This window comes from Ambystoma mexicanum, chromosome 5q, assembly GCF_040938575.1.
Source record: "Ambystoma mexicanum isolate Mex_15411 chromosome 5q, UKY_AmexF1_1, whole genome shotgun sequence".
Classification (NCBI taxonomy): domain Eukaryota; kingdom Metazoa; phylum Chordata; class Amphibia; order Caudata; family Ambystomatidae; genus Ambystoma; species Ambystoma mexicanum.
This window is the reverse complement of record NC_090933.1, coordinates 1,386,886,111-1,386,900,705: the sequence shown is the minus strand read 5'-3', so window position 1 is coordinate 1,386,900,705 and position 14,595 is coordinate 1,386,886,111. Positions and strand designations below refer to the sequence as shown.

The 14,595-nt window shown below is 45.8% G+C and overlaps 1 protein-coding gene across 1 annotated transcript; it reads right to left on the bottom strand.

The window, feature by feature from the left end:
* Nucleotides 1-10,826: 10,826 nt before the first annotated feature.
* LOC138498449 (zinc finger protein 850-like) lies at nucleotides 10,827-13,286 on the bottom strand. Its single transcript, XM_069622201.1, has one exon. It carries the CDS (start codon nucleotides 13,284-13,286, stop codon nucleotides 10,827-10,829), a length of 2,460 nt encoding a protein of 819 aa, XP_069478302.1.
* Between the last annotated feature and the right edge of the window lie 1,309 nt (nucleotides 13,287-14,595).

Sequence of the window (14,595 nt, the reverse complement as noted above, 5' to 3'; positions counted from 1 at the left end):
ATTGTCAGACAGAGCACTCTCAGAGTTTGCAGAGTTCTTTGAATGCCCTATTCTGATTGATAAACTCCCATTTAAGCGCCCCCGTAATTTGTCCTGGCCTTATTCCCATCCTGGGAGAGTCCATTATTGTCTCTCATTGTGGGGAGGATCGTGCTATCTGGGGGACGCTCGCCTTCAACAGTAAAAGAATTTATGTCAATTAATATTGATGACAATGATGATGATTATAGTAGTATGCAAAGTTCGGAATCAGATACCTGGTCAGAAGAAGATGCAATCTTTGGATGATGTGCTTTACTTACGGCCAAGAGGAGAGTTTGTGAGTCTAGAAATTACCCTTCCATAGCATAAGCGATATATTTTGTTGGCTGAAAACCAATCACATCATATGTTCAGCACTTGTCTGGACAGACTCATCACCATGACCAGAGAGCGTCCATTTTGTAGGAATAGAATCCGCCATTTTTACTAATTTTCGCTTTTTGCTTTCTGTTTAAACTGCCTTGCTGTAAGTGAATTCTATTCCGTTATTGCTCATGCATAGAGCAAGGCCACAAGTTACATGTTGAAACACAGCCAAGGCAACCCAGACAGCAATGCCTGGTCTCCTCCCTCACAAGTCCTTCGAAGTAAGCAACAAGGCATTTAATCACTACGCAGGTGCCAGCTAGTCTCGCTGGTGCGGTAGAAACGAACATTACATGGCTTGAATTATGCTCTCTTTTACGGCCCCCCCTTCCCCGAACCCCTGCAGATAGAGTTGACCTCTAGCACACGAATAGAAACTAGAAGATAGTGAGGCCTGGAATGCGTCTCTGCCCTGCACACAGTTTGCTTGTAAGAACAGGAGCATTATGTTCCCAAAAACAAAGAATCATGTCTGCCACTTCACAAATTGCAAACTGTTGCTGAATAAATGTCTGAGGGTGTCATATTCGTCATAATTGTCAATCATCGAAACCATTATCAAAGGAAATGCATTATGGGCGGTATCGAATATGTCACTACTGATAATATGATGATCGTTTTGTATATATGTAACTGTTGTAAGATGCTCGCTCTCTGTCGTGCCTCGGGGTCTGGAGACACACGTTGTGGGACGTGAGACCCAGTCGGCCGATTGAGACTATTTGCTTTGCATTGCAATAAACCCTAGATTTTGGGAATTGAACCTTGTGTCTGGCGTATCAGTTCATGTGTGGTGATTTTGCCTTGTTTCCATATGCGAGGGTCCCCTAGAGGCCACATCAGAGGAAGTCAGGTAATAGGAGAAGGAATTGGCCCATTCTGGTAAGAACAGAGAGACAGGTCCAGGGGGCCTATAGCTCTCTTTCAGACTCCCCTCAGCCACCTCTGCTTCTTCCCTCATACCAGACTGTCTGGCTGCAATTTAGGAATGGTGTGCCACCAACGATCTCTGCCTTAATGCCAGTAAGACTGAGGTCCATCTCATTGGGACACCCGCTCCCTCCTTTCCTTTCTCTCTCTGGGTGCCCACTCTGGGCCCTCTTCCTGTGAGGCTAAGAACCTTGGTGTCATCTTCGATTTCACCCTCTCCTTCTCTCCTCACATCTCTGACGTCTCTAAGAAGTCAAACTATCAGCTGCACCTCCTCAGAGGTATTCTTTTTCTCACTTTCCCCAGAAGCTCACTGTCTCAAGAGCTCTGGTCCTCTCTAGGCTGGACTATTGCAACAGCCTTTTCTAAATCTTCCTGCCTCAACTCTTCAACCTTTACAACTTATCCAGAATAGGACTGCGAGACTTGTCCTTGGCCTCAAGTCCAGGTACTATATATCTCTCCAGCCCTGAAATCTCTTCACTGGCTCCCCATGGCTGCAAGGATCAACTTCAAGACCCTCTGCATTGTCCACAAGGCTTTCTGGGGCCTGGGACCCCTCTACCTCCAACTTTCTCTTCCAAAATATCTTCCTTTTCGAGCTCTCCGCTCATCCACCTCCAACTCTCTGAGGGTCAGACGCTTCTCCAAGCAGAGAGTTGGGGGCAGATCCATCTCCTCTACTGGGGCCTCCCTTTGGAACAGCCTCCCTGCCTCTCTCAAACCTGAGCAGAACCACCTCCAGTTCCGGAAGCAACTCAAGACATTACTTTTCGCTTCTGCTTTCTCTCTTCCTCTCCCCTGCTGATGCACCTGACTGCTCTGCACACTGGTCACCTGGTCACCCTCTGAACTCGGGCCCAGGCACCTGCATCGCTAGTTGCCCTTGCACTGCCACCAGGCTCCCCAGCACTTAAGGGTCTGTATCTGCAACCCTACAGTCCATTCTCTCTACACTTATGAGCCACTCGCTGGCTGCTCTTGTGAGTTAACTGCACTTCCCCCTCCCGCACCCCCCTGGCACCTCTCTCCTTCCCTCTTCCCTGCACTTGTGCGACCTGAATGACACAAGGCCTAGTAAGATCATTTTGTCCTCCCTTGTCTTGTCACGCCTAGAAATACTTGGGTACGACGTGTTATAAATGCCATATCATATAGATAGTGGCAAGGGTGAGAGAGTAGGAGAGATGCCAAACTTGCAGACAAGGCTTTCAAAAGAGGAGTAAGGCTGGCTTTTTTCTTCCACACTTCCAGAGGGGGAGGGGGTGGACAGTGTAAAAAATAAAACAATCGCATTTAGGTGTGCCTTCATCCATCTTTGTATTGGCTGTTTAGTTTAAAAATCACATTTAGGTGTGCCTTCATGTAGCAGGGTCTGTTTAGTGACATATCGCATTTAGGTGTACCTTCATGCAGCAGGGTATTGTCTGTTTAGTGATAAATCGCATTTAGGTGTATCTTCATGCAGCAGGGTATTGTCTGTTTAGTGATAAATTGCATTTAGGTTGTGCCTTCATGCAGCAGGGTATTGTCTGTTTAGTGATAAATCGCATTTAGGTGTACCTTCATGCAGCAGGGTATTGTCTGTTTAGTGATAAATCGCATTTAGGTTGTGCCTTCATGCAGCAGGGTATTGTCTGTTTAGTGATAAATTGCATTTAGGTTGTACCTTCATGCAGCGGGGTATTGTCTGTTTAGTGATAAATTGCATTTAGGTGTACCTTCATGCAGCAGGGTATTGTCTGTTTAGTGATAAATCGCATTTAGGTGTATCTTCATGCAGCAGGGTATTGTCTGTTTAGTGATAAATCGCATTTAGGTTGTGCCTTCATGCAGCAGGGTATTGTCTGTTTAGTGATAAATTGCATTTAGGTGTACCTTCATGCAGCAGGGTATTGTCTGTTTAGTGATAAATTGCATTTAGGTTGTACCTTCATGCAGCAGGGTATTGTCTGTTTAGTGATACATTGCATTTAGGTGTACCTTCATGCAGCAGGGTATTGTCTGTTTAGTGATAAATCGCATTTAGGTTGTGCCTTCATGCAGCAGGGTATTGTCTGTTTAGTGATAAATTGCATTTAGGTTGTGCCTTCATGCAGCAGGGTATTGTCTGTTTAGTGATAAATTGCATTTAGGTTATGACTTCATGCAGCAGGGTATTGTCTGTTTAGTGATAAATTGCATTTAGGTTGTGCCTTCATGCAGCAGGGTATTGTGGCTTTAGTGATAAATTGCATTTAGGTTGTGCCTTCATGCAGCAGGGTATTGTCTGTTTAGTGATACATCGCATTTAGATTGTGCTTTCATGCAGCAGGGTATTGTCTGTTTAGTGATAAATCGAACTTTGTTGTGCCTTCATCCACCATTGTATTTGTCTGTATTCTTAAACTTCCACTCAACCAACTGTGTTCTGGTTCAGAACTGTGCATTGCAACACTCACATACTCACCCCTCCTCCCTGGTCTTTCCTCTCTCTTCTCCTCTCGATCAGATATGGCACTCTCCATCTCTCCAATCTTCTCTTACTGCTACACTATCACCTATCCTCCCTCTCTCACACAATCTGGATGGAAAAAGCATGAAAAGACATCCTTGCTGCCAACCCTGGCCTCCCAATTGCAGACACCTATGTCAGTGCTTCCTCAAGAGAAATCTCCACTGACATCCTCTTCTCTAGCCCATCTCCTGACCTATGGACCTCTCACCTCACTGCCACACTCTCACCTTACTCTTCCACATCCATTCATGGCAGTACACAGTGGGAAGTCCTCCTTGAGGGCTTCTTCTCATCCCGCTGCTGCATCAATGTCTACCGCACAGGCACCATCCTGTTTCAAGGCCCTCAGGCCAACCTCCTTCTCTTTGACCGGATTCTGCAATCTCTCATCAATTTCCTTCCTTCCCTGCCCCCCCTCCACACCCTCTGCCCCATCTCTCTGGACAGAAGCCTCTCACCCTCACACTCCACCTCAAAATGTTTTCAAAGGCAGCAAGCTTCTCCACCTGGCAACCCTCAACTCTCGTTCTGCCATCAAACACTCTGCTGTCATCTGCCTTCTCCTTGAAGACACCGATCTGTACATATTTGAACTTGTTGGCGGTCTACACTGAAACCTGGTTCAATGCCAACTCAGTTACCTCTTTTGACTCCCTTCTACTCGAAGGCTTTAAGATCACCTCAAGGCCTCAACCCCACCATGCTGGCGGCAATGTTGCCTTAATCCTCCCTGAGTGGATTCCTTCTTCCACCCTACCCACTCAGCCTTATTCATCCTTTGAGAGCGTAGTATGCAAATTGGTCATCTCTCCTTCCACAACCTTGACTATTGCTACCATCTACCAGCCACAGGGCAATTCTTCTCTCTTCCTCTCAGAGTGGGCGGACTTCTGTTCCTCCCTACCCTCTACCAATTCCAACTTGCTACTACTAGGTGACTTCAACTTCCACCTAGACTCCCCTTGCACAGCAACAACCCTCTTCACTAACCTGTTCCTCTCTATCCCTCTCTCCTCTCTATCCCTCTCCTTAATCCCCTCTGGCCCTACCCATTCTGCTGGACACATGCTAGACACCATCATGCACTCCAACATCATTCTCTCTACTCCCGTGGTCACCCCCTTCTCGTGGTCTGACCACTCTCTCCTCTCTACTCATCATGTTCGATATGGCTTTGTGACAACTCCTCATAAAGCTCTGCCAACCTCATTCACGAGCAACCGCCCGATGAAATGAGTGTCAGCCGCTGCATTCTCTTCCACTTTCATTCCCCCACGCTCACCCAATACAGACTCTACCACTGATTCTGCCCTCAACAACCTCTGTCTGTCCATTACCAACACCCTTGACATCATTGCCCCAGTCATGAAGATCCGCCTGAAACCTGCCTCCATGAATAACACCTGGTACGACTCCGTACTTGCAGACCAAAAACGTATGTGCAGGGCTGCAGAAAGGAAGTGGCATACCTCAGGTGCACCCTCTGACAAACTGGTCTGCCGCTTGTTCCAGAGATACTACAGACTCTCCATCCGTGCCAGAAAAAGAACCCATATTCAGGCATGAGTGTCCAATGCTTCCAACAACATGGCTGAACTATTCAAAATCTGTAGGGAACTTGCCAACCCGTCCGCAGTATCTTCTGTCCCTACTCCTTCACAGGCCCTATGCAATTGCCTCACCTCTCACTTCATTTCCAAAACCAAGACATACTCAACAACCTTGTCACACACTCTTCCATCTCAACCCTCTCCCCTCTATCCACCTTTCCACCCATACTCCTTTTCCTCCTTCGCTCCTGTCTCCCCTGAAGAAGTCACCAGAGTTCTCAACTCCATGAATGTGTCTTCCAAATAGGTTGCCCCATGTTCTTCCAGAACCATGAAGGACATTCCCACTCTCACACCTGCTCTTACTGATCTCTGCAACCACTCCTTTGCTACTGGTTCCTTTCTATCCTCCCTCAAGCACTCCCTTGTGCGTCCCCTCCTTAAAGAACCCTCTGCAGACCCTTCATGCCCAGTCAACTACCAACCCATTTCCATCACCGCCTTCCTGGGGAAATTGCTCGAGATGTTGGCCCTCCCTCAACTTTCACACCGAACTACTTGGCGGTCTACACGACCACCAGTCTGGATTCTAATATGATATGGCATTTATAACACACCTATACACAAGTGTTTCAAGGCGCGATGAGGCAAGGGAGGGGGAACAAGGGGAGGACAGACAACGATCATACAAGCCAGGTGTCATTCAGATCACCCAAGTGCATGGGATTGGGGAAAGGGAAAAGTGGGGGCGGGGAGGAAGGGACAGTGCAGTACATGGGAACAGAATAATAACAATAAGTAAAAGTAACGGCCAACAGAGGGCAAGTGCAGAGGTAAGTGCAGACATCAAGTGGCACGGAAACTGCTCTTCTAAACACCTGTGAAGAACTGCTCACAACCCTTGACTCCAACTCCCCTGCTGTCCTCATCCTCCTTGATCTCTTTTCAGTATTTGACAGTGAACCATTACATCCTCATAAAAAGTCTCCATGATACCCTTGGTATCTCAGATCGGGCACTGGACTGGCTCACCCCCTTCCTTACTGACCGTTCCTCCAACAACATTAGGCCCTTTCTCCTCCCCTACTTCCTCCTCCACCTGTGGTTCCCCCAGGGCTCTATTCTCTTGCCCTGGCTCTTTAACATATACCTTTCTCTGCTGGCATGCCTCATTTCCTCCTTCTCCCCCAACTTCCAGTGCTACGCTGATGACACACAACTCTTCTTCAAACCACACGCCCTTGCACCTTCCTTAATCCCCGACTGCCTCTCTGCCATCCAGGCCTGCTGCACTGCTAATGACCTCTGCTTCAATGCCAGCAAAACAGATATTCTCCCTGTTGGGTCCCCTGCACTCTATTTCTCCCCTTCAATCTGGCCTTCCTCCATGGGCTCCCCACCTGCCCCCTCCTCTGTAGCCAGGAATCTCGGATTCATCTTCGATCCCTCCCTTTCCTTCAGGACATTCAAGAAGTCCCACTTTCAGCTTTTCCTTCTCAAAGGCACTCTACCCTTCCTCACCTTCCCCCAGAGACTCAATGTTACCCATGCTCTGGTTCTCTCCAGGCTTGACTATTGCAACAGCCACCTCCTTAATCTTTCTTCATCCACCCTGCAACCCCTCCAGCTAACCTAGAATACGGCTGCAAGACTTATTCTTGCCCACAAGCCCAGGGACCACATCTCTCCTGCCCTACAAAGCCTTCACTGGCTCCCGGTTAAATTCAAAACCCTCTGCATCATCCACAAGGCTATCTGGGGCCAGGGACCACTCTATCTTCAATGCTTCCTGACTAAATACTCCCCTTCTAGAGACATGTGTTCCTCTGGCACCAACGCCCTGCGTGTGAAGCGGTTTTCTAAACAGAGAGCTGGTGGGCAATCACTTTCTTCAGCAGGCTCCCTCCTTTGGAACAGACTCCCTCTTCCTGTGTCTTGAGCAGGACCTTCTTAAATTCCAGAAAAGTCTCCTCAAGACCTTTCTCTTTACCTTTTCCTTCTCCTCCTCTCTTCCCTGCTAATCATACAGTAGCGTGACTGATGTGCAGGGCCCGTATGTATCCTCGGGACCCTTCCCCCCTCCCACATCTCTCATCCCAGCCACTGTCTATTTACTGCACTTCCTTGGCTCACCCTCCCCACGGGAGGTTGCTCTTACATTCTTCTATTCTTAGCACATCTCCAAAAGCACCACATCACCTAGCCCCTCCCACCTGCACTTGCACGTTCTGAACACTCACAAGGCATAGTAGGTTTATCTCCCCTCCCTGTTAGTCTCACTAGTTGTTTGTACTATTAATTCAATTATTTATCTTTGTTTTAATTCATTGTCTACCTTCCCTGCCCCCACCCTGTCGCCCTATGGGTGCTTTGAAACAGTTTTGCTAATTGTATAAGCGCCTAACAAATGACCAATAAATAAATAAGGATAGGTGGTAGAATAGCAGTCACAGTAGATGGGGGAGATGGAAAGTGCCATGGAGGAGGAGGAGGAGGAGGAGGAAGGATAGACGGATAGATGGAGAAGGATAGATGGAGAAGCTGCACAGGCTCGACACAAACTCACCAGGTGGCCTAGTAGCTGAAGGTTGGTGGGTGGAAGTCCAGCAGGAGAGTCTTGGGCAGGAGCAAGGTAGTTCAAATGGGTGTCTTCAATGAGGCACAGACAAGGAGGGGAGTAGGGTGCACATTGGATGTCTGAGAGATTACAATACATACCATGGGACAACACAATAAGGCTTGTTGGTGTGCTATGCTGACATACGAGTTAGAAATTAATCTGTAATGTATTAGCAGTATTTTCTTTTGGACTGATGTTAAAAAAAGGATTGTACAAAGTGTTGTTCACTATTTTTTTAATTCTGAAATCTCATGAGAGGGTGACCCACTGAAAATATAGTCAAAGACGACTCTATACCTTCAAAGACGTATCACATTCAGAACATGTCTATGGTTTCTCCCAAGTATCCTTTATCTGATGTATCACACGTCGATTATTTTTGCTTGAAAGTCATTTCTCATTAAGGACATGATTATGGCTTCCCACGGTGCGATTTCTCTTATGTATGAATAGTTCAGTTTTGCTTGACAGCCTTAACACATTAAGAACATGCCTATGACTTCCCCCACAGTGTGATTCTTCTGATCAATAGACTTCACATCGAAAAATGTATTACATTCATAATATATATAGTCTCAAACGTGTGATTTCTCTGAGGTAACATTAAACTATGCTTTTCCTTGAAAGACTTATATCGAGGACATGCATATGGGTTCCCACCAGTGTGTTTTCTCTGATGTCACATTTGATCTCTCTTTTGCTTGAAAGCCTTACACATTCATGCATGCGTGTACATAGTTCCCTCAGTGTGATTCCTCTTCTGTATCAATAGAGAACTGATCAGCATAAAAGACTTATCATATTCAGAACATGCATATGGTATCACCCGGTGTGATTCCTTTGATGTATCACAAGTTGATCAATTCACTTGAAAGTCTTATCACATTGAGGACATGCACATGGTTTCCCCCCAGTGTTACTCCTCTGATCTATCAATAGATGACCCTTCTCCGTGAAAGACTTAGCACATTCAGAACATGAATATGGTTTCCCCCCAGTATGACTTCACTGACATAGCAATAAATATGTCTTCTCCTTGAAAGACACATCACATCAATAACATGAATATGGTTTCCTCCCAGTGTGATTCCTCTGGTGTATCACTAGGTGACCCTTTGGCTTGAAAGCCTTATCACATTGAGGACATGCATATGGTTTCTCACCAGCGTGACTGGGCTGATGCATCAATAGATGACTCTTCACATTGAAAGCCATATCAAATTGAGGACATGTATATGGTCTTCCCCAATAAAATTTCTCTGATTTTTGACTAGTTCAAACTTATGCTTGAAAGACTTATCGCATTCAGAGCATCCATATGGTTTCACCCCAGTGTGACTCATCCCATGTAGCAATAGATGCCTCTTCTCCTTAAAATACCTATCCCCCACAGAGATGTGGAGCAGGTGCAACTGGATCTAGGTCACATGACTAAGCACCACCACCTTCTTAGCCCTGCCTCTTCCTTCCTGCTCTTCGCTCTTAGATGAAGGGTGTCTCTCGCCCAGGCATCCAAAGCGAAGGGCAGTCGAAGAAAAGGGCAATATCAGTTTGGACCTGTTTGGACCAGGAGGTCCCAGGGCCCGACCCCCTGCTCAGAGAGCAGGTAAGCATGCACCAACATGTGTTTACACCCTCTGTCCCAACAGGCCATCCCCACCACCTCTGGTCCACCGTGATGTTCCGTTATGCCCCCCTCCCTTCTCGCACACAGGTGTTGCCTGTTTTGCTTGATTCTTCTACCCTGCTCCTGCTCCCGCTCCCCACCCTCCAGCCTACTTCTGCAGGAGTCTGCCCTGAAACATTCTGGTTTCACCATCACCGTCTTGTGGCCAATGCTGGATTTGACTTTTATGGACTTTGTTGATTCACGGTGCGTCACCCTTTCTCCACGGTCATGCTGGACTTCCTTTGCATCTTGTAGTCATGGTGGCCCTGAATCATGCTGATGCGATCTTCTTGTATCCTGGCTTGCAACATTATGTGTTACTACTGACTTCTGCAATTGTATTTGTTTTCCACTCTTGCTTCTCCACCCTTTCTGACTGCTCACCCTCTGTTCTCTCCTCCCCTCCTTTTCTTCCTTTTCTTATCTCCTCCCCTCCTGCCCTTACTTTCTTCTATGGACTTACTCTATCAGAATTGTCCCTGGACCTAGTATGATAGCAACCTCGTCAGTCTCCTCCCCCCACCCCTTACTTGTCCCCCCCTCCAGCATCTGAAATGTCATCAGGCCTAGTACGATAGCCGCTTGTTTTGTTCCTCCCCTCCCTTTCTGCACCCTTCTCCCTCACCCGAGTTCGATAGTTAATTTCACATTCTTACTGTTCGTTGCCTGTAAGAATGTCATTGTATATTCCCTTGTTCCCTCCCTTGTCGTGAAGCACTTTAAAAACACATTGGGCCTCATTAGGACCCAGGCGGATTTCGCGGTGCTAAATGCACCGCGAAGCATGGCGGAAAGCCGCCGATAGCGCCATGGGGGTTGGCGGATTTACCGCCCCATTCCGACCTTGGCGGGGCGGTAAATCCCCAATCCCCATTCTGCCCTTCCCCATTCCCATTTTTGCCCCATAGGGTATAATGGGAGTGGGGAAGGAGTTAATTACGCCACCGTAAAATACGGTGGCGTAATTAACAACGAGGTCCCGTAGCGCCATGGTTTTCTCCGCCTGGTAAAACCAGGCGGAAAAGGCCGCCATGGCGCTACGGGAACTCGTAGTATGGCGGAGAGGTACGCCATGCACTACGCTGGCGTAAAACCCTCTCCGCCAGGGTCCTAATGAGGCCCATTGTGCATAAGCGCTATATAAATAAACTATCATATCATATCTTCAGAGCATGCATATGGTTTCACCCCAGTGTGACTCCTCTGATGCATCAATAACTGACGCTTCATCTTGAACGGCTTATCACATTCAGAACATGCATATGGTTTCAACCCAGTGTGATTTCTCTGGTGTACCAATAGCTCACCCTTTGTCTTGAAAGCCTTATCACATTCAGAACATGCATATGGTCTCTCCCCGGTGTGATTCATATGATGTTTCACAAGTTGATCATGTCGCTTGAAAGCCTTATCACATTCAGAACATGCATATTGTTTCTCCCCAGTGTGACTCATCCTATGTAGCAATAGATGCCTCTTCTCCTTGAAAGCTTTATCACATTCAGAGCATGCATATGGTTTCACCCCAGTATGATTTCTCTGGTGTACCAATAGCCCATCCTTTCTCTTGAAAGACTTAGCACACTCAGAACATGAATATGGTTTCTCTCCAGAGTGACTTATCTGATGTTGCAATAGTTGACCCTTTGTCTTGAAAGCCTTATCACATTCAGAACATGCATATGGTCTCTCCCCGGTGTGATTCATATGATGTTTCACAAGTTGATCATGTTGCTTGAAAGCCTTATCACATTCAGAACATGAATATGGTTTCACCCCAGTGTGATTTCTCTGATGTACGACTAGTTCACACTTTTGCTTGAAAGCCTTATCACATTCAGAACATGCATATGGTTTCACCCCAGTGTGATTTCTCTGATGTCCCATTAGCTCAACCTTTGTCTTGAAAGCCTTATCACATTCAGAACATGCATATGGTCTCTCCCCGGTGTGATTCATATGATGTTTCACAAGTTGATCATGTCGCTTGAAAGCCTTATCACATTCAGAACATGCATATGGTTTCACCCCAGTGTGATTTTTCTGGTGTACCAATAGCTCAGCCTTTGTCTTGAAAGCCTTATCACATTCAGAACATGAATATGGTTTCATCCCAGTGTGATTTCTCTGGTGTACCAATAGCGTGCCCTTTTGAATGAAAGCCTTATCACATTCAGAACATGAATATGGTTTCATCCCAGTGTGATTTCTCTGGTGTACCAATAGCGCGCCCTTTTGAATGAAAGCCTTATCACATTCAGAACATGAATATGGTTTTTCTCCAGAGTGACTCATCTGATGTTGCAATAGTTGGTCCTTTCTCTTGAAAGACTTATCACATTCCGAACATGCATATGGTTTCACTCCAGTGTGATTTCTCTGGTGTACCAATAGCTCACCCTTTGTCTTAAAAGCCTTATCACATTCAGGACATGCATATGGTATCACCCCAGTGTGACTCATCCTATGTAGCAATAGCTGCCTCGTCTCCTTGAAAGCCTTATCACATTCAGAACATGCATATGGTTTCACCCCAGTGTGATTTCTCTGGTGTACCAATAGCTCACCCTTTCTCTTGAAAGCCTTATCACATTCAGTACATGCATATGGTTTCTCCCCAGTGTGATTCATATGATGTTTCACAAGTTGATCATGTCGCTTGAAAGCCTTATCACATTCAGAACATGCATATGGTTTCTCCCCAGTGTGACTCATCCTATGTAGCAATAGATGCCTCTTCTCCTTGAAAGCCTTATCACATTCAGAACATGCATATGGTTTCACCCCAGTGTGATTTCTCTGGTGTACCAATAGCCCACCCTTTCTCTTGAAAGACTTAGCACACTCAGAACATGAATATGGTTTCTCTCCAGAGTGACTTATCTGATGTTGCAATAGTTGACCCTTTGCCTTGAAAGCCTTATCACAATCAGAACATGCATATGGTCTCTCCCCGGTGTGATTCATATGATGTTTCACAAGTTGATCATGTCGCTTGAAAGCCTTATCACATTCAGAACATGAATATGGTTTCACCCCAGTGTGAATTTTCTGGTGTATCAATAGCGTGCCCTTTTGATTGAAAGCCTTATCACATTCAGAGCATGCATATGGTTTCACACCAGTGTGATTTCTCTGATGTACGACTAGTTCATACTTTTGCTTGAAAGCCTTATCACATTCAGAACATGAATATGGTTTCACCCCAGTGTGACTCATCCTATGTAGCAATAGCTGCCTCTTCTCCTTGAAAGCCTTATCACATTCAGAACATGCATATGGTTTCTCCCCAGTGTGACTCATCCTATGTAGCAATAGCTGCCTCTTCTCCTTGAAAGCCTTATCACATTCAGAACATGCATATGGTTTCATCCCAGTGTGAATTCTCTGGTGTATCAATAGCGTGCCCTTTTGATTGAAAGCCTTATCACATTCAGAGCATGCATATGTTTTCCCTCCAGTGTGAATTCTCTGATGAATTATTAGATCACTTGTTTCTTTAAAAGTCTCGTCACACTCTTTCTCTTCAGTGTGTAATCTCTGATGGTGCAATATACGGCACGTTTCACTAAAAGTAGCTTCACATTCAGAAAATTCAAAATGTACCTCCATTCTGAGGACGCTATTTTGAGATAGTGATTTCTTTGTAAAGAGCTCCTTGTCAAATTCAACCTGAATCCCTCAGTTGCTCTCACCAGGTCAGGTGCAATTTTACAGACTTGAGTGTCAAGAATGAGCCACTATCCTCGGCCAGAGCAGGCAGGTCTGCGATTAGAACTGTTCTACGTCCAGAGCATGGTTTCTTGCCTTGTGTTCATGCTTTTTAGTCTTTAATAAATGTCAGCTGCCACTGGAACATCAACAACTATTGACCAGCACCACAGCAGCGGTGCTATTGATTCTGAAGCATAAAGTCCAAAGTTGGTGTTCAGCATCTTTTTCATACTGAATGTGGCACACCAGTGCATTTACACAATATTTGGTAAGGAGGTTCTACACAATGCCTGAAAATGCTGTGCCTCTACTTTAAAGTGGCAGCCATTGTCCTCTCCTCTGTTCAGTATAGATTCAGTGGTCTACCATTAGATTATGTCCTGAACGACTTGTCGCAGCCAGTGAACCATTTCTTCCACGGTCAGAGGCTCCAGGTTGGGAGTGACTGTCATGAGAAAGAAGCAGATGAGGTTGCTATCATACTAGACCCAGCTATCAGAGGAAAGCTTTCTTTAAACATTTCACAGTTTTCCAATCCCTGCTTGAAGGAAAAGGAAAAACAGGATTAGTGTTCCATAAGCAACAAATACATATTTCTTATTTTAAAAATCATATGTGAAAAGCAAAAAGGCATGTTTCAACTTTATAATACTGGTTTCATGAAATCCTGGAATTTATATGCAGCACACTGAGTTAAATGAATAGTGTAACGTGTCCCCAATTCCATGAACAGGATTAACACATAAATCTCTAAACATGTGGCCCATTGACCATTCATCCTTTGTCACAGAAATGAATAAAGGTGTGATCAAACTAGTCAACAGCCAGGATGAACACAATGCAGTGACGTGCAGCCCCTGAAGTCTGAGAAATGGCCAACCCGTCAGTCGAGTCATTGCTGGTTGTGGTCAATTAACCAGCTCCACAGTGCACAGAAAAGATGGTGGAACAGGAACAAAGAGGAAAGGAAAGGTTGACTGCATTGAGATAAAAATAATGGGAGGCATGGGAGACAGTAGTCTCAGTGTATAGAGTCTATGTTTGGGGGTCGCTACCACACCCCTGTGTCACTGCACTGAGGGTGCTGTGTAACACATGCGAATAAAGATGGTTACTATGAGGGTGAGAAAAACCCCATAGACATTAAACACAAAAATAGCCTAGAACACACATAGCAAAAATGCCTAAGAGTGGGGAAAAGAGTCTC